This window comes from Acanthochromis polyacanthus, chromosome 2 (assembly GCF_021347895.1).
Source record: "Acanthochromis polyacanthus isolate Apoly-LR-REF ecotype Palm Island chromosome 2, KAUST_Apoly_ChrSc, whole genome shotgun sequence".
In the NCBI taxonomy this organism is placed as follows: domain Eukaryota; kingdom Metazoa; phylum Chordata; class Actinopteri; family Pomacentridae; genus Acanthochromis; species Acanthochromis polyacanthus.
This window is the reverse complement of record NC_067114.1, coordinates 29,801,113-29,820,349: the sequence shown is the minus strand read 5'-3', so window position 1 is coordinate 29,820,349 and position 19,237 is coordinate 29,801,113. Positions and strand designations below refer to the sequence as shown.

The 19,237-nt window shown below is 39.9% G+C and overlaps 2 protein-coding genes across 3 annotated transcripts; one reads left to right on the top strand and one right to left on the bottom strand.

The window, feature by feature from the left end:
- The first annotated feature begins 6,237 nt into the window (after positions 1 to 6,237).
- On the top strand, positions 6,238 to 6,594 carry prr15la (proline rich 15 like a). Its single transcript, XM_051938363.1, has one exon. The coding sequence runs from the start codon at positions 6,238 to 6,240 to the stop codon at positions 6,592 to 6,594; it is 357 nt and encodes a 118-aa protein (XP_051794323.1).
- A 1,636-nt stretch (positions 6,595 to 8,230) lies between these two features.
- Positions 8,231 to 18,045, bottom strand: LOC110955151 (protein NLRC3-like). 2 transcript variants are annotated; one of them, XM_051938197.1, is made up of 12 exons: positions 17,891 to 18,045; positions 17,706 to 17,813; positions 17,522 to 17,635; positions 17,319 to 17,432; positions 17,078 to 17,150; positions 15,908 to 16,136; positions 13,961 to 15,767; positions 13,686 to 13,859; positions 13,197 to 13,370; positions 10,202 to 10,375; positions 10,069 to 10,109; positions 8,231 to 9,649 (listed from the first exon to the last, which is right to left on the bottom strand). In XM_051938197.1, the coding sequence occupies exons 1-12, from the start codon at positions 18,004 to 18,006 to the stop codon at positions 9,090 to 9,092; spliced, it is 3,684 nt and encodes a 1,227-aa protein (XP_051794157.1). In that variant the 5' UTR covers positions 18,007 to 18,045; the 3' UTR covers positions 8,231 to 9,089. The 2 variants fall into 2 exon arrangements, with proteins under 2 accessions (XP_051794157.1, XP_051794154.1); XM_051938194.1 differs by lacking the exons at positions 17,522 to 17,635; positions 17,706 to 17,813; positions 17,891 to 18,045 and having other exon boundaries at positions 17,319 to 17,452.
- Positions 18,046 to 19,237: the final 1,192 nt, after the last annotated feature.

The window sequence follows — 19,237 nt, the reverse complement described above, 5'->3', positions numbered from 1 at the left end:
ACTGATCTATTAATCTAATGTGATATGATGGAATTACTTAGAAATAACGCTCCGCTTCAGGTATATTTTACAACCCCTGTCAAAAGTTTTGAGACACTTTCTCATTCAAAATAAATTAGAACCCGTTTCAAAACTTTTGACAGGGGGTGTATGTGTCCCGTCTGCAGATTTTAGCCTTTATGCATGACAGTGTATTATATTAAGTAATTCTTTAGATACACCCTGTTTAGTTCTGATCACAGCAACTGTCTCACTCACGTTATGCGTTAAAAGATTTTTTAAAAATGACTAAAATACAGGCAACTAGTTATCCAAAAAGGGTTTCCATGTGTGCCTCCAACATCTCTGTGGTCATTTTTAGCACAACAAAAGCAAAAACTGTGGAAATACTTCAACTAAACATCACTGATAACATAAACTGAACATCTCTTTTTGCATAATAGTCTGAATAACACCTAAAAGTCTCAAAAACTTTGGCTTAAAATTAATATAAATCTATGTAACTGGTGCAACAATGGAATTAAATCATCAAAAGGAGCAATAGTACAATCACTGATGTAACATTCGTGTAAGCATTTACATACATTTATCATTCTTTTATGATTTGTCAGATATATTACATTTCATCGACTCACTTTTGTCCACACATATTTGTCTTAAATAAAAGATTCTCATCATAAAATCAATTTTAAAAATACTCATTCCAACTGTATGACATGAAATGAAACACAAAAACGCACAAAATATGTTCCGCTATCACGACAGGTGTCTTAGTATTGTGTATAAATACGTTTCCTGACAGCAGGCTGATTAGTCTGACTCACTGGATGTTGACTTTGGGTACAAATATTCCATTTACACAAGATATTTTCTTTATCATTCCACTATTTTTTGGTTACTGTCCGCAAAATCCTCTTCGTTATGGAAACAGCAGCCTTCAAGCTAGCAACCAAAATTCTTAAGATGGCAGTAAGACAACCCTGCTTGCTTCTTTATGGTTCAAATACAAAAAATATATGCAGTCATGTACCAGTAAAGGCAGAAACTGGTAAACATGGATATAAATAATGCTGGAATATAAATAAATCAGTGCTGCAGGTGTTTAATTGTTAAGCTTTAGGTTTTGGGTTCAGTAAGTACTATGTTCATAAGTGATAAACCTAAAGTCAGACCAACTCTTAACACTTAATATCATCTGTGAAAGTCTGCAGAAAGTTTTAAAGGGACCAATTAAACCCTGACTCTTCCTCCCATCATTCACCCAAACTGAATACAGACCAACCAGCAAATACACGAGGAGCAATTCACAGATGTACGAGAGCGGACAGAAAACAAATTTACTCTATAATTTGGTTTGTCTTCTGTACAATAAGCAACAAAATGGCAGCTCCATGAATTCAAAAGGCTTTGAAGCAGAAGTCGATACTCGTCTATAGAACGCACATCAAAAGGGACGGCCTGAGCTCCGTAACAATCAGCCAGCCGAGCGTAAAGTGTCTGAGCCACGGAGAAGAAAAGAAACAATAAAACAATGTGGTTTAGTTTCTGTTTGCTCAGCTGCTGTAAAAACTTGCTTCAGGGCCAGAAGGCGACCAGGAGCCAGTTTGATCCTTTAAAGCCCCGATAATGAAACTGTTAACCCATCTGAGTGGAAATCTGAAGGAAGTGGCACCTTTTTTTATATGTTTTTATTCCATCTCTACACTTCCTCTGATGCTGTAAATTTTGATTTAATGTCGTTTTTTAACGCAGACGACCGTCATGTCTGTTAAAAAACATTACAAGACCTTTACACCTGTTTGGTTTGGGCTGTTTTGCAGAGAGATGCATGAGAAGATCATCACCACTCTCATATCTGTATGCAAAATGCTGACATTATGAAGGCAGAAGGCAATTAGATCAGTTTTACATAGAAGCTAAATGGGAAACAGTCTGTGTGATACGGCTGAGCTTTGAGCTAAATGTCAGTCTAAGTAGAAATACACTAACATGGATGATTACCATCTGAGTTTAGCATGTTAGCAACTACTAATTAGCACAAAATGCAAAGTTTGATGTGTCTGAGGATCATCAAAGTCATCAGAGTTCATTTGTTGGTCATTGTGGATTTCTGAGCCTCCTCAGAGGAAACTTTTACCCTTCAAAGATTTTCATTTCAGCCTCATTTTAGCATCCTGTCGCTAACTGTCGTCCTCATGTCTCATCTTTTTCTACTCCTAAACTTCAGGGAAAAAATATGAGAAACATATCAGGCAAAATCAAAAAGCTGAAATGAGAATCACAAATTTATCTCTCAAGCTATAGAAGAGAAAATACTCCACTGGGACGTTCAATAGAAATCCCTTTAATGGTTACAGCATTAGAAGCTTCAGCAGTAAAGACTCACCCCACATGCATGGCTACAAAACTAATTAATGCGTGTCTACTTATTGTTTTACACTCAAGCAATAGTCCATTCACTCTTTAAAAAATGTTTCTTAAGAACATTCACAGAGATTTTTTTTGTGAATGTTCTTAAAGAAAATCTTAGAACTCTTACTGATATATATGTAATCACTTTGGATATTTTTAAGATTTTTTGGGAGATTTTTACAAATTTTATTGAAAATACAAGAATTTTCTTTCCAAATTTGTGGGATTTTTAAGCTAAAACTTTTAAGGGAAACTTTTAAGGAATTATTGGAATTTTCTTCTTGAAGGTTTTGCAAATTTTCAGAAATTTGGGGAATTTTTTTGGCTGAATTTTTGGATTTTTTTTTCAGACAAAGATTTTCCAAAAAAATTTTTGGTGCCCGTAAATGAAGACAACAGGGGGGTTAAGCTACTTCGAGTTTAATTCAGTTTGAAATCAACTAAGGCAGAAATTTGACTTTAAATTCCACACAATATGAAGCTGACGCAGATACCAACATCATGATGTTAATTCAACTCATCAAAGTTAATTTTCTCACCTAAATCTGTAATTAGTGCTTTGAGATGACATGTGTTGTGAATCTACACCATATAAATAACATTTAATTGAAAATTGCATTAAATTAGATGTTTTATCTCATACCAAAGCGTTCTGTTAGTCGTACCGTTGCGTCTGTCCTGCTGTAATCACACGTGTGAGGTTCAGATGTTCATGTATGTTTGGTCGTCATGTCTCACATTATCAGCTTTTCTTTTTGAAATGGAGACGCTCAATAAAGAACCAAAAAAGATCGACTCGGCCAAATTATTATCGGACACACTGACATGCATAAATACACATATACACACGTGGACAAAATTGTTGGTACCCCTCAGTTAAAGAAGGAAAAACCCACAATTCTCACTGAAATCACTTGAAACTCACAAAAGTAACAATAAATAAAAATTTATTGAAAATTAAATAATCAAAATCAGCCATCACTTTTGAATTGTTGATTAACATAATTATTTAAAAAAACAAACTAATGAAACAGGCCTGGACAAAAATGATGGTACCTCTATAAAAGATTGAAAACTATTTGACCAGAGTGACATGATTAACTCAGGTGTGTCATTTAATTGACATCACAGGTGTTTCCAAACTCATAATCAGTCAGTCTGCCTATTTAAAGGGAGACAAGTAGTCACCCTGCTGTTTGGTGAAAAGGTGTGTACCACACTGAACATGGACAACAGAAAGCGAAGGAGAGAATTGTCCCAGGACATCCGAAAAAAAAGATAGACAAACATCTTAAAGGTAAAGGCTATAAGACCATCTCTAAACAGCTTGAAGTTCCTGTGACAACAGTGGCTCATATTATTCAGAAGTTCAAGACCCACGGGACAGTAGCCAACCTCCCTGGACGTGGCCGCAAGAGGAAAATTGATGACAAATTGAAGAGACGGATCGTTGGAATTGTATCCAAAGAGCCCAGAGCAACCTCCAAAGAAATTAAAGGTGAACTCCAAGGCCAAGGTACATCAGTGTCAGATCGCACCATTCGTCGTTGTTTGAGCCAAAGTGGACTTCATGGGAGACGACCAAGGAGGACACCACTGCTGAAAAAAACTCATAAAAAAGCCAGACTGGAATTTGCAAAAATGCATGTTGACAAGCCACAAAGCTTCTGAGAGAATGTCCTTTGGACAGATGAGACCAAACTGGAGCTTTTTGGTAAGGCACATCAACTCTATGTTCATAGACTCAAAAACCAAGCATACGAAGAAAAGAACACTGTCCCTACGGTGAAACATGGAGGAGGCTCAGTAATGTTTTGGGGCTGCTTTGCTGCATCTGGCACAGGGTGTCTTGAAAGTGTGCAAGGTAAGATGAAATCTGAAGACTATCAAGGCATTCTGGAGAGAAATGTGCTGCCTAGTGTCAGAAAGCTTGGTCTCAGTCGCAGGTCATGGGTCTTCCAACAGGACAACGATCCAAAACACACAGCCAAAAACACCCAAGAATGGCTGAGAGAAAAGCGTTGGACTATTCTAAAGTGGCCTTCTATGAGCCCAGATCTGAATCCCACTGAACATATGTGGAAGGAGCTGAAACATGCCATTTGGAGAAGACACCCATCAAACCTGAGACAACTGGAGCTGTTTGCTCATGAGGAGTGGGCCAAAATACCTGTTGACAGCTGCAGAACGCTCATTGACAAATACAGAAATCGTTTAATTGCAGTGATTGCCTCAAAAGGTTGTGCAACAAAATATTAAGTTATGGGTACCATCATTTTTGTCCAGCCCTATTTCATTAGTTTGTTTTTTAAATAATTATGTTAATCAACAATTCAAAAGTGATGGCTGATTTTGATTATTTAATTTTCAATAAATTTTTATTTATTGTTACTTTTGTGAGTTTCAAGTGATTTCAGTGAGAATTGTGGGTTTTTCCTTCTTTAACTGAGGGGTACCAACAATTTTGTCCACGTGTGTATAGACACACTCCAGGATATCCAGTATGACCTCCTATATGTTGGTGTTCTGGGCACACACACACACACACACACACACACACACACACACACACACACACACACACACACACACACACACACACACACACACACACACACACACACACACACACACACACACACACACACACGGTAACCCGAGCACGTGTGCATCCACAGCATATGGACACGATTGAATTACACTGAAATATTAACAGTGTCATGGGCAGATGGAGCGCTGCTTAGATACACAAACACAATAAAAACTTACACACTGAGCATTTACACACTGCAAAAACTCCAAATCCTACCAAGTCTGTTTGTCTTATTTTTAGTCAAAATGTCTGATCCCACGTGATTTAAGATAAATTCACTCAACAACTGACATTTCAGCAAACTAAGACAATGCATCTTAAATACTTTGTTCAGTCAAACAATCTTAGAAACGATCGCGTTTTTAGTTGTATTTTACAAGAAAACTCAAAATAAGTTTAACCCTCGTGTCGTCCTGACCCGGCTTAAAGATTAAAAATGTTAAAAAATATATATATTTTCACAGTGAAACTTCTGATGTCCACGTTTTCAACATTTTGGGGAAATCTTTGAACATTTTTAGTGGAAAAAAGAAATGTTAAAAATGTTTCTTGGAAAATTCACAAAAAGAAGAAGTTTTACTGATATAAATGGAGTCACTTTAGATATTTTTAGGATTTTTTTTTGGAAGATTTTTACTCATTTTTTGAAAATATTTCCAAGAATTTTCTTGCCTAATTTGGGGGATTTTTAAAATAAAATGTTTAAAGGAAATTTTTAAGGCATTTTTGGATTTTCTTCCTGAAGGTCAATTTTCAGAAATTTAAGGAATTGTTTAGCTGATTTTTTTTTTTTTTTTCAGACAAGGAAACAATATTTTTGGGTGCCCATAAATTAAGACAACAGGAGGTTTAATACATCTCAGATTAGGAGGTTAAATGAAAGCGAAAATCTATTTTTGAGTGAAAAACTGCTTTTTTTTTGCATGTTTGGCTTATTTTATTTGATTTTTTTCTGATAAAATAGAGCTTAAAATAAGTTTTCCCAGCTAATTTTAGGATCTCAATATTCTAAATATCATATCTTATATGAAGAAATCTTACCAAGACATTTTCACTTGTTCTATTGGCAGATTTTTTTGCTTATTTCAAGGTAAAAGTTTTTCTTGTTTTGAGAGGAGCATTTTTTCCAGTGTATAACTTTATACAACTATTCTCTACCCAGCCCTCTTCTTTTATTTTGTTTTAACCTTTTCTTCTCTATTTCTTCCTCCTCAGCCCTCCATACACCCACCATGGCCGACTCGTCTCAAGGTTGGTGGAAGCTAACGTTCCTGAGGAGGAAGAAGTCCCAGCCGAAGGTTCTGTACGAGATCCCAGCAGAGTTCGTCTCCAACTCGTCCTCCTCCGGCCAACATGGTTCCAGTTCAGCCTCAGGAGCTCCAGAGGACGCCATGCTGGACCCCCAGCTGGACGCCCGGCTGGAGAGGATCGTGGACAAAACAACGGCCAGCAAGGGACGCCACGTCAAGGTGTCTCACTCCGGGAGGTTTAAGGAGAAGAAGAAGGTGCGAGCCACACTGGCGGAGAACCCGGACATGTTTCCTGGAAGCGACCCGGAAAGAAATGAGAACCAGAGAGCTGGGAAATGAAAAAAGACAAAGAAATATGTAGCAGTTAATGTAAATGAATGAAGATGTAGCCTCATAAATGCACAAAGACTTAATCACAGATGCATTCATGATGGAGAAGGGGATAGTCAGTCAAAGATCATCCTGATTATTCCGGTGTTTGAGCACGAAGACCTGTTGGGCTCCTGCACACATGAACGGATAAAATCATTTAATCAGCCCGTTTCTCTGCACTTGCCAAAAGTTGTTGAGTTGAAAGGACCAAATTCTGATCATGCAAAGTTTTATTTCATGAAAAAAACAAATGATAAGGATTTTTAAAGGAGGTTTTATGTTCGTCAAACATTACTTCAAAACCAGATCTAACCAGATCCTTTATGGCTTTTTGTTCAGTGTGTGTCAGTGGATGTTTCTGGAAGACAACTATAAGAAAATAACCTCTCTCTCCAGCTGATTATGATTCAATTATGTGTCATCTTTAACAGGACTGGAGTCAGAATATCCAAATGTGGTCAAACCTTGAGCCTTAATATCTTCACAGGATATTAAGAGACAGAAATCTTGGACAATTCAGACTCAATGTGTGGAAATATGAGCATAGTGTGCTACTGTATCGATGGCTTTAGGTTCTCCCACTCTCACTACAAAAAGACGTCATTAAAGGATCTTTATCTGGAGGCACTTTGATGTTTGGGGTCTGATAGGAGCTGCTTAGTGTTTGTACAGGGACTGATTCTAGTAGTATTTGATCTTGGAAAAACATGAACAGTGCACTGCATTGGTCGGTTGTCTGCTTGAATCCATGCATCTGTTGGTCTTAAAGTCACTTTAAAACACTTTAAAAACCTAAAGTTGCTCATTGTCTGGGTTGATTATTATTTATTTATGTTGTCACTCTGCCACGTTATTTAGAATATCAAACAGGGAGCAAAACAACGGCTATCATTTCCTATTCAAAGCAATTTTCAGGTCTTTTCATGACACTATATTGGACTTTTTCTGTCAGTTTAACTACATCTTAGCAGCCTGTCAGAGCACGGTTTTTCCAGTTAAACCCAGTAGAGGGCGACGATGCTTCACCCAGAGACTGATCCCTGCTCAAACACTCCTTCGTGGGTTTCATGTGAACTTTTCTTGAATCAACAACATTCTACATGTTTTCTATTTTCTTTTAACTTTGAGCTCTTAATCTAAGGACTGAATGTTTGTGAAAATCAGCTGATATTTTGATTTAAATTTGGTTCAGAAGCTTGTTTCAGACAAACAGATTTCTCCTGCAGCATCTGGACAATAATCAACATCAAACTATAAAAGAAACTTTTAGATTACCTCTTCGATTACCTCTTCCAGGTTAAACTCATCATTTTTTTTCTTGTATATGTCAATGGTGCAAAATTTGGAACATGTATTTTTTTGTAATATGAATAAAATATGACTGATTTTATCACCAAATGATTGTTCTTGCACTTTGAGAGGACTCAACACAATGAAAACATGGTTTGGTGAGATGATGCCCTCTAGTGGTCAGAAACAGAATTACATATTTCATATTGCAGATAAATACTGGAGACTCACATCCCTGGTAGTAAATAATACACAGTATTTAGAGGTGGTTTATTGTAAGAAAAAACATTATTTAATTCTAAAATTACAGGTTTATATGTTTACTTATGTTACAAAACAATATTACTCAGAAATCTTGAAATAAAAAGTGTCTCCTTTAGTGACACTTAAATATAATATAGGAATAGTTTAATAGTTTAATGTCAACAATACAAAGAAAAAAAGGCCGCTATGGGTGATCTGATATTTTTACTTTCTAATTATTATTAGAATCTTAAAACGTGCATTTTCCTTGATATACTCCAATCAAACAAAGCAATTAAGCAACAAAAATGAAGATAAATTAGCATCTGTTGTAGATAAATGACTGACTTCTAAATTGTATTTTTATTTCATGTCATGTAAAGGTCTAGAGTGGTTTCCTGCTGACATTCAAGCCGTAGCACAACTCAGAAATTGTCAAAACGGCAAAAACAAGACAGAAAACGACAAAAACGAGAGACGACAAAAACAAGATAGAAAATGACAAAAACGAAATGCAAAACAACGAAAATGGACAATGAACCAGGTCATGTTTGGGGCTACTCTTGAAAACAGTCTTCTTCCATCAGCTGGAAAACTCTGGATTTCTGGATTTTCCAACAAGACAATGCTCCTTGCCACATTAAAATTACCAAGAAATTGAAGAAAACAAAGGTGGTCTAGTAATTTTTCCATGACTGTAGGTCTATGAACAAAAAACAATTGTTGTTGAGCTGTTCTACACTGAAACAACCCTAAAATGTATTTTTTTTTTAGGTTTTTGCACTGCACCATTAGGAAACTGACGCTGGATTTGAATCAACCGTAGACCAGAAAGACTAAATATATATCTACAATGGATTAACAGGAAAGACATATACATTCAGGCTCTGTTAGTGTGGACTTGTTAGGTCAGAACTATTGAATGTTTTCTACGATCCTTCCTCCTCAGACCGACACAATGACGCTGAAGCACCGGACGCAGACGATAACCTGAACCTGAACGCAGGGTGCAGAGGTTCGGTGAATGTGGTGTTGAACGTGTGGAGGTGGATCAGAGTGTCTGAATAGACTCTGTAGAAGGACAGAGAGCCAGCAGGCCAGTCCAGATAAACTGCCACTCTGCCAGAGTCGAAGGAAGACGGAGCCCGAACGTCGGTGGTTCTCTTGTTGTGGCAGGCAGAGTAACCGTTACCTGAACAGAACATACCCCAGGACTGGCTGTTCTCTCCCAGACAGCAGTCGTCGTCCTGCCCTTTCCTCCTGATTCCTCTGTAGGTCACTCCTATGTTGACCCATCCTTTCCAGTCCACCTCCCAGTAGCAGCGCCCGATCAGACCTTCTCTGCACAGAACCTGCTTCCAGTGGTTGAACCTGTCTGGATGTTCAGGATAAAGCTGCTCTTCAGTCACTGCGGTCACCTTCCTGTCGTCTTCGGTCAGAGAGAGCTTCACGTTGGCTGTGTTTGGGTCCAATGTGAGTTCACAGGCGTCTGATGGGGAAGAAGGACAGATCTTAAGTTAACTTGTTCTGGTTAGCTTGTTATTGTTGGTCGTTGGATTAGTAGAAGCTGTACTCTGCACACTAGGTTATGTTTGGTGTTATTGCTCATACATTTTTAGCAGTAAATCTCATAAATCTGATAGACATGATGATTCATTTTATGCTCATCCAGACCAAACATTTCCATGTTGTCATTTCAAATGTCGGTTTTCAGCGTCAGTTGGATTTTGCACTTTCACCTAAACAAATTTGGAACTTATTGACATTACATCCAACACAAACCCACATCAGTGCCAAGTTTGTTCTTGTATTTGTATAATTAGTTCTTAGGCATGGCATAGAGTCCTCTACTGTAGTGTTTCTCTGCTATATATGAGTTGATAACATCATCAGAAGGTCTCAACTCACACTTGAAGGGTTTTAAGTGATGCCTGCCGCCATGGTCAACACTGTGGGAGAAGGGAGGAAGTAAAAACATAAGGAGGTAACTCTATGCACTCTGAATAAGCTCTCAGTGTACATTAATCTGTTAATAACCTACCACAGAGTGTCCAGCCTCCACTGTGGATCATGGAGTCCGGCCGTCAGGAGGTTCACTCCTGAGTCTCCTGGATGGTTGTAGCTCAGGTCCAGCTCTCTCAGATAGGAGGGGTTGGTGGTCAGAGCAGAGACCAGAGCAGCACATCCTTCCTCTGTGATCAGGCAGCCTGACAGCCTAAACATGTTACATTCATGTTACATTCATATGCATCTAGTCAGCAGAAAACACAAAGAGCTGCATGAAGCCGTCATGCTCTGAACACTACTAGAACTACCAATGGTCAACATTACTGTAGTGTTAAGCACCGGTCAAGGGGGAAGGTGCATAGCTTAATATTTGTAAAAAGATAAATGTTTTTCCAGTCCCCAAACCAACAGCCAAGATGTAAGAAGATTACTAAAGTTTATTTACAATGTATTAAAAATTAAACAGGCCACTCAATAGGCGATACAATCAAATGCAAAAAAGTGGATTCAAACTAAGGAGGCGATCTAACACTCAGACGAAAAAGTTATCCAACAAAAACACAACTACTAGAAAAAGAAACCTAACTAAGTCTACCAAACAAAATCAAAGCTACGGCTAAAGTCATCTACCACAGAATCACAGCTATCAACAAAATGTTTGGGGTCTGGGACCAGACAAAAGGTGCTGCTGTCAGTGAGGCTCTCCATCAGTTGCAGGCCACCGTTTTTTAAATATGTGGAGAGCCAGCCGCCTTGAGCTCATCCTAGCGGCCAATTATGCACCTCCTGGATGCAACTAAGATCTACCCACCAACAGAGCACTCACTACAAACTCACAGGACAAACAGACGACACACACACAGAACAACGACAAAGACAAAGATCCACACAACAACAGAACAACTCCAAAATACAAAACACAGCAATACTACACTCAGCACAGTTCAGCCACAGCGTAACAGTAGAATTAAGCAGCATTTACATCACCGTCACTGTACTACATGAAGAATCTGCAGCAGAATCAGCACTCGTCTGGCCAGTTATCTTGGACCGTTAACCACATGCATGAGACCACATGAACCAAAGCATCTTCCTCAGAGATTGGCCGCAGAGAGTCAGAAGTACGACTTAAACTTCCTTTTTCAAAAAAGATTTCTTCCTGTGGAAACCTGATTATCAGTGTGATACCGAGTAAATTCAGGCAAGAAATTGTGCATCTCATCTGCCTGCTACTCCTGGCTCTTTCAAAGCATCCATGTAACGGCACATGCCTTAAAGCCCATCAAAGCAAAGCAAACATTTCGAGAACATAACATCTTCCTTATATTGAGTCGGTCAGCAGTGATGTTATTGAAGCTGTTCTAAAAAAAACCTTCTGCAACTCCACAAAATCTGATGCAACAGAAACAAAGCACAGCAGTTTATTTTAATCAGAGCAGCCTCTTCAGGGCACAGACCATGCTTAAGAAAGCCCAGTCCTGCTACAGGAAGCTCAGCAATGCAAAGTTTGGTTTTGTTTATTTCCTGTCAGCTAACATAGGTTTACAGTGCTAGAGGTTGCTAAGAAACACACATCAAGCAAAGACGTCAGCAGTCTTCACCACAATCTCTTCTCTATATCACAGTGAAGGAAAGCACCTAAATATGACAATGACATGCAAGAGTCTGATATTTGGTAAAGAATACCACAGTGAATGAAGGAAAGCAGCACAGTTAATGTGGGGATCTCAGTTAGAAATACATACACAACTGAATAACATATAAAATGTCAATCTAGTGCCACATTAACAATAAGCATCCAATGCTGAGCTCTGAATCAGTACCATTGCTCTAGTTGGATCTGTGATGGATTTCCATGAACCCTTTGAGTCGACCTTGCAGAAATCCAACTCAAGAGTGGAACCAGAAGAAAGACTTGACCCGAGACTGTTTTCAAATGTCTTTTGTTTAACTTAAACCAAAAAAAAGTTTTTAGAAAATCCAACCTGGGATTTGCAAGCCAACTGGGGGCCTCAGTATTTAGACCAGTGCACTGCATTGTAGTTTGCCACCAGATTGATCATCCATTGGAGACTAATTGTAAAGTGGTTTAGATAAAAGCAGTGTGCTGTTCAAGGTTTAACGTGCTTACATGCCCATCCACCACCCCAACCTCCACCACCTTTATTCAGAAGTTATAAATCAAGCCAGAAACCTCGGCGTCATTATTGACCCAGATTTGAATTTTAACAACCATTTAAAAGCTGTTACTGAATCTGCCTATTATCACCTGAAGAACATCACTAGGATCAAGGATTTCCTGTCTGGAGAAGAAACAGAGAAACGTAGATTATTGTAATGGTGTCTTTACAGGTCTTAACAAGAAATCAATCAAGCATCAGATCCAGAATGCTGCTGCCAGAGTCCTAACTAACACCAGGTCCTCAGATCACTACACCGGCTTCCTGTTAGTCAAAGGATGGAGTTCAACATCTGAATCCTGGTCTACAAAGCATTGAATGGTCTTGGAGAAAAATCTATCCTGGACTTATTAGCTCCATGTGAAGCATCCACAGCCCTCAGGTCATCAGGGACAGGTTTACTGTCAGTTCCCAGAACCAGAACCAGAACCAGTGAAGCAGCATTCAGCTCTGATGTCCTCAGCTGTGGAACAAACTTCCTGAACACCTGAGGTCTGCTCAGACTGTCTGCTCTTTAAATCCGGCCTGAAAACCAGATAGTTGACTGCAGCTTTCTCTGAGATGCTCAGTCTGTTTTCTTGACTTTTAATCCATTTTTATTATCTGAATGTCTACTTTTTATGTTTTATTTCTATGATTTAAATGTATGTCCACCTTTAAATCATTTTTTCTGGAAGTATTTGTTTGCCTTTGGAAAGCACCTTGAATTGCCTTGTGTATGAATTGTGCTCTACAAAAAACTTGCCTTGCTTTACTTTTTGTATCCCTAAGCCTCACACCAAGTGGTATAACCAACTATCTGTAAAGAGACAGCATTTAAAATACTGATCAAAGGCCGACTTTACAGACCGTAAAGTTTCCAGCCTGCAGTGCGGACTTGCGAGGCCGGTGGCGAGCAGCTTGACTCCTGAATCCTGCAGGTCGTTGTTGCTCAGGTCCAGGCCCTTCAGACTGGAGGACGGAGAGCTGAGAACTGAGGCCACGGTTTCACAGCTTTTCTCTGACAGGTTACAGCCGCTCAGCCTGACCAGACAAATACAAACCAGACATAGCAAGCACACAATGTGTTAAAACAGAGAAATATTATTAAATTGATAGCGGTGAACGTGTGTGAGGCAAACTGCAAAGTACTTACAAACTGGACAGACTTCCATGTCCATCCACAACCCCTTCATAAATAACACACTACTTTCCTTATTAGAATTGTCCAACCTCACTTAATGTTTTGTGATTCCAAATGTGAGTCATCTATGATAAGGCAGAACTGTAAATGCCTAAATAATTTACAGAAAAATCCTCTTCACTGATCACGTTCTGAGCTGGTTCATGACCACTAACCGTAGAGTTTCCAGTCTGCTGTGTGAACTCCCCTGCCCAGTAAACAGTTCTTCCACTCCTGAATCCTGCAGGTCATTGCTGCTCAGGTCCAGCTCTCTCAGACGTGAGGACTTGGAGGTAAGAACCCGGGCCAGAGCTTCACAGCTTCTCTCCGTCAGCTTACAGTCATTCAACCTGAGAAGCGTTAACAAGAGAGAAAACAAACACTTTGAAAATAGGATCCCGAGGTAAAAATAGATGACATTTAATACAGTAAGTCCACCAAGTATACCTACAGGCAGATCCTCGAGGCTTTGACCACCTGCAGCAGCTTCAAGAGACCTTCCTCTGAAGCAGAATACTCCCTCAAGTCAAACACATCCAGATCTTCTTCTGATGACAGGAGGATGAAGACCAGAGCTGACCACTGAGCAGGAGACAGTTTGTTTGTGGACAGACTTCCTGAACTCAGGGACTGTTGGATCTCCTCCACCAGAGAATGATCATTCAGCTCATTCAGGCAGTGGAACAGATTGATGCACCTCTCTGGAGATGGATTCTTCCTGATCTTTCTCTTGATGTATCTGACTGTTTCCTGGTAGCTCTGTAAGCTGCCTCCTGATTGGGTCAGCAGGCCTTGTAAAAGGCTCTTATTGGTTTCCAGCGAGAAACCCAAGAGGAACCGAAGGAACAAGTCCAGGTGTCCATTTGAACTTTCTATGATCTTGTCCACAGCACTTTGGTAGAGTAGGTGGATTTTTGTTTTTTCCCTGAGCAGTGGAGACCAGCAGGACATCGACCGTGACTCTGACATCAGGTTGACTCCAGAGTTGACGAATGTCACGAAGACGTACAGAGCAGCCAGAAACTCGTGGAAGCTCAGATGCACAAAGCAGAACACCTTGTCCTGGTGCAGCCCACACTCCTCTCTAAAGATCTCTGTGAACACTCCAGAGTACAGTGAAGCTGCTCTGATATCGATGCCGCACTCTATCAGGTCTGATTCATAGAAGATCAGGTTTCCTTTCTGCAGCTGCTCAAAAGCCAGTTTTCCCAGAGACAGAATCATCTTGCAGGTTTCAGGGTTCCAGACTGGATCTGTCTCAGATGCTCCACGAAATCTAACATTTCCTATTTTGGACTGAACCACCAGGAAGTGGATGTACATCTGAGTCAGGGTCTTGGGCAACTCTCCTCTCTCGTCTGCTCTCAACACACGGTCCAGAACCGAAGCAGTGATCCAGCAGAAGACTGGGATGTGACACATGATGTGGAGGCTTCGTGATGCCTTCACATGGGAGATGATTTTGTCCATCTGTTCCTCCTCTCTGAATCTCTTCCTGAAATACTCGTTCTTCTGGGTATCAGTGAAGCCTCTGACCTCTGTCACCATGTCAACCAACTCAGGAGGGATCTGATTGGCTGCTGCAGGCCGTGTGGTTATCCAGAGGCGAGCAGAAGGAAGCAGCCTCCCCCTGATCAGGTTTGTCAGCAGCACATCCACCGTGGAGGCCTCGGTCACATCAGCCAGGATCTGATTGTTGTGGAAGTCCAGAGGAAGGCGACACTCATCCAGACCGTCAAAGATGAACACAACCTGGGACTGATCAAATCTGCAAATTTCTGCTTCTCTGGTCTCAGTGAAGAAGAGATGAAGAAGGTCAGTCAAGCTGTACTTTTTTCCACTCAGTAAATTCAGCTCTCTGAAGGAGAACGGAAACAGGAACTGAATGTTGTGGTTGGTTTTGTCTTCAGCCCAGTCCAGACTGAACTTATGGGTTAAGACGGTTTTCCCGATGCCGGCCATTCCTTTAGTCAGCACTGTTCTGATTGGTCGATGATCTTTATCAGGCAAAGGTTGAAAGATGTCGTCACATTTAATCACATGTTCTGGTCTGGACTGTTTTCTGGAGGCTGTTTGAATCTGCCTGATCTCGTGTTCGTCATTGACCTCTCCACTCCCTCCCTCTGAGATGTACAGCTCTGTGTAGACGTCATTCAGAAGTGTTGGCTTTCCTGCTTTAGCGATTCCTTCATATAAACTCTGGAACTTCTCTTTCAGACTGGTTTTGAGCTTGTTTTGGCACATTGCATCAAGAGTTCCTGTATAGAAAGACAACAAATACCATGGGATTAGCATTCTAGCCCTGGATGTTTTCATTACTTTTATTGTGAACCACACATCTCCATCATCTGCAAAGACACCCACACCAGATTAAACTACAGTACAAACTAAGACTTACTGCTCTGCAAACGGTCGGCCATCTCCTCCTGCTTCATGCTCCTTAAGAAGTGCAGCGCGATCTTCAGAAGCGCTTCTCTGCTGCTATTCCTCCGTTTTTCCTCTTCGCCGTTTACCTCCTCGTCATTCTTCTTCTGTTCTTGTAAGCACTCCGGGTAATCTGGTCTAAGAACTTCCTGGAACCTCCTCAGCTCAGTCTTGACAAAGGTGTAAATGTGCTCCTTAAGCAGCTGGAAAGATACCAGATAAAAGTTCAGCGTGAAAGTAGTCGACAAAGCTTCCAAACAAACTTTTACAACTCTGTAGTTCAACGGCATCTTAAGGCCAAACGTGTTTCAGAATGGCACTCAGACATGGAAATAGCAAAAAGTTCACTATCACTGTCTCCTCGTGGCTTTATCCCACTACCACTTTAATGCATCTTCCAAGAACTCTGTTGTGCATCCTCACAGTCTTGGCATAATGGAAGTTTTAAATAGATGTGTAGCTTTCACAGTGCTGCACTCAGTTGTATCCACCAAAACGAAGGAGGTTTGTGTGTGCAGTTTGTGCATCTGATGAAATGAGATATCTGAGGCGGTAAACTAACAGCAAATTATCAACCAGCTCTAGTTCTTCAGCTCAACAGATTCATGGGTGGTTCTGCTTTCTTACAGTCAAAATGTAAAGTATTTAGAACATTATCACTTTAACTATTTCAAGTTTTCTTTGTATCATAACAGAAGCAGAAGTTCTCTAACTTCACAGGCTAACAGGTTAAAAAACACTACTGGCCGGTAAAGCATGTTTCAGGACACCAAGATGTCAAAATATTGTTCTGAGAGCCACAAATTCTTTCAAATGACAGATCCAATCTAAATCTAATCGTACATTCACGACATGAACATTCATTTTTTATTTGTTCTTTACACATTTGCTTGCTTGTTTTTAGTGTCACTGCTCTCATTAAATGCAAACCTAACCAATCAACCATAACTGGCTACAGCTGCTAAGTGCAGATTAAACAAATTTAGGATGAAACTGAACAAATTCCCAGTTTGGATCAGCACTGAAAGAAAGCAACAATGATGTTTTGATCCTGATTCCTCTCCCATAGATCTCCAAAGATCTGGAAGCTTCAGAGGAGCAGCATGGAGGGGAGAATGGCTGGTTGATTTTTAGTTTTACATACCATGAATATGGAGGCTTGATCTGCTTCATCATGCTCATCGTTGGAGGAACCAGCAGCAACGTCAGAACTCTCCCTGTGAAAAAACATGACATGAAGCACACAGATGTTTTATCCAAGAACAGTATTTACAGTAAATGAAGCAGAAAAACGAGTACGAGGATTCAGATAATCAGTCATAAACGTTTTATTTGTGTTCAGTGAAGGAGTGTCCCTGTTGGAAAGCAATAGGGGGCGTCTTTACCTCTTATCTGTGAAAACATCTCCATCTTTAAACATTATGGCTTCACATTTGGACTGGTTGCTTTTCAGAGACACACAGCTGGATACAGGAACATCTGGACTCTCCTGCTGGACTCTTGATTAAAGATTCAAAAAGGACAACAATTTCATTTTCTTGTTTAGGTTGTGTTTATTTTGTCTTATCATGGATTTAAAAATGTTTACCTCTTATCTGTGAAGAAATCTCCATCTTTAAACATTATGGCTTCACATTTGGACTGGTTGCTTTTCAGAGACACACAGCTGGATACAGGAACATCTGGTCTCTCCTGCTGGACACTGATATGGAAAATGTTTTTAATTTAAACCTTCTTAATGTTTCTCAAACTTATATTTAATGCATCATCACCTCTGCTCTGTTGAAAAAGCTCCATCTTCGAACATTAAGGGTGTACGCATGGACTGGTTGCTCTTCATAGACACACATCTGGATACAGCTGGTCTCTCCTCCAGGACTCTGACACAGAAAGGATTTTAACCTGACTGATTTAGATTCCTTGATGTTTCTCAAACATGTATTTAAGGCATCATCACCTCTGCTCTGTAGAAAACGTTCCATCTTTGAATGTTAAAGGTTCGTCCATGGAGAAGTTGCTCTTCACAGACACACATCTGGGTTCAGTGGAGTTGATTTTCAGACCCAGATCCATACCGACTGAACGCTAAAGAACACTAAAGAACACAGTGATGCTATCAGTCCTCTAAATTAAATGCAAACTATTATATACATTGCATATAGCACAAAACAAGATTTCACAAAATACTCTTTGTCACAAACACCTTGAAAGTGTATAAATCTCTACAGAAGAACTCCAAAAGGAGGATTTACACAGGCTTGTGGTTGGTTTCCTGGATTAATGGATAAATACACATGTAATGTTTGTTGAGTGCATTAGGAGACGTCTTTAACTGTGGTCTATTTACCAGTGAGTCTGGCTGAACAGCTGCAAACATACACAACAGGACAACTTCTGACATTATTCAAACACAGGTCACTCAAGTGTAATTTGAGTAACGTTTAAAACATTTTAGTTTTTTTTTACAAGACATTCTAGATTCTGATAAGATAGCATATAAACTACCGTTCAGAAGTTTGGGGTCATCCAGACAATTCCATGTTCTCCAGGAAAACTCCCACTTTTATCCATGTGCTAACATAACTGCACAAGGGTTTTCTTTAAAAAATAAAGACTTTTCTAAGTGACAATTAGCTTTTGAACGGTGGTGAATCGTAATATATCTTTCATAAACAAACTCATATTTCAAGCTGATGGTTTTTGATTGAGTTAAGAATAAACTTAGGATTATAAGTTTGTGATTAAGTTGTATAACTGCTGCTTCTGTGCATTGCATGGTGTTTTCTTTAAAGTAGGATTTGCCATGATGTATAGAACATCAGAGCCGATCAGAGTCATTTTCTGTTTCAACTTAAAGCAACAATGTTGATTCAGTGTGCTTCTAGTTTATCCATCCATTCTCAAGACACCGCTTTATCCTCACTAGGGTCATGGGGGGTGCTGGAGTCTATCCCAGCTGACTCGGGTGAAGGCAGGGGACACCCTGGACAGGTCACCAGTCTGTCACAGGGCTACATATACAGACACACAATCACACTCACATTCACACCTACGGACAATTTAGAGTAACCAATTAACCTCAGCATGTTTTTGGACTGTGGGAGGAAGCCGGAGTACCCGGAGAAAACCCACGCATGCACAGGGAGAACATGCAAACTCCATGCAGGAAGATCCCAGGCCCAGGCCGAGATTTAAACCGGGGATCTTCTTGCTGCAAGGTGAAAGTGCTAACCACTACTCCACTGAGCAGCACTTCTAGTTTATGCTACTGATAAAATCTTTAGTTGACAGGGTCTTTTGAGTT

Coding starts and splice junctions, on each gene's coding strand:
- prr15la (XM_051938363.1), top strand. CDS start 6,238: ATGGCCGACTCGTCTCAAGGTTGGTGGAAGCTAACGTTCCTGAGGAGG.
- LOC110955151 (XM_051938197.1), bottom strand. CDS start 18,006: ATGGATCTGGGTCTGAAAATCAACTCCACTGAACCCAGATGTGTGTCT. Junction 10,110..10,201: donor TGGAGGCTGGACACTCTGTG/GTAGGTTATTAA, acceptor CTTCTCCCACAG/TGTTGACCATGGCGGCAGGC. Junction 9,650..10,068: donor TCACTTAAAACCCTTCAAGT/GTGAGTTGAGAC, acceptor CTTCCCCATCAG/ACGCCTGTGAACTCACATTG.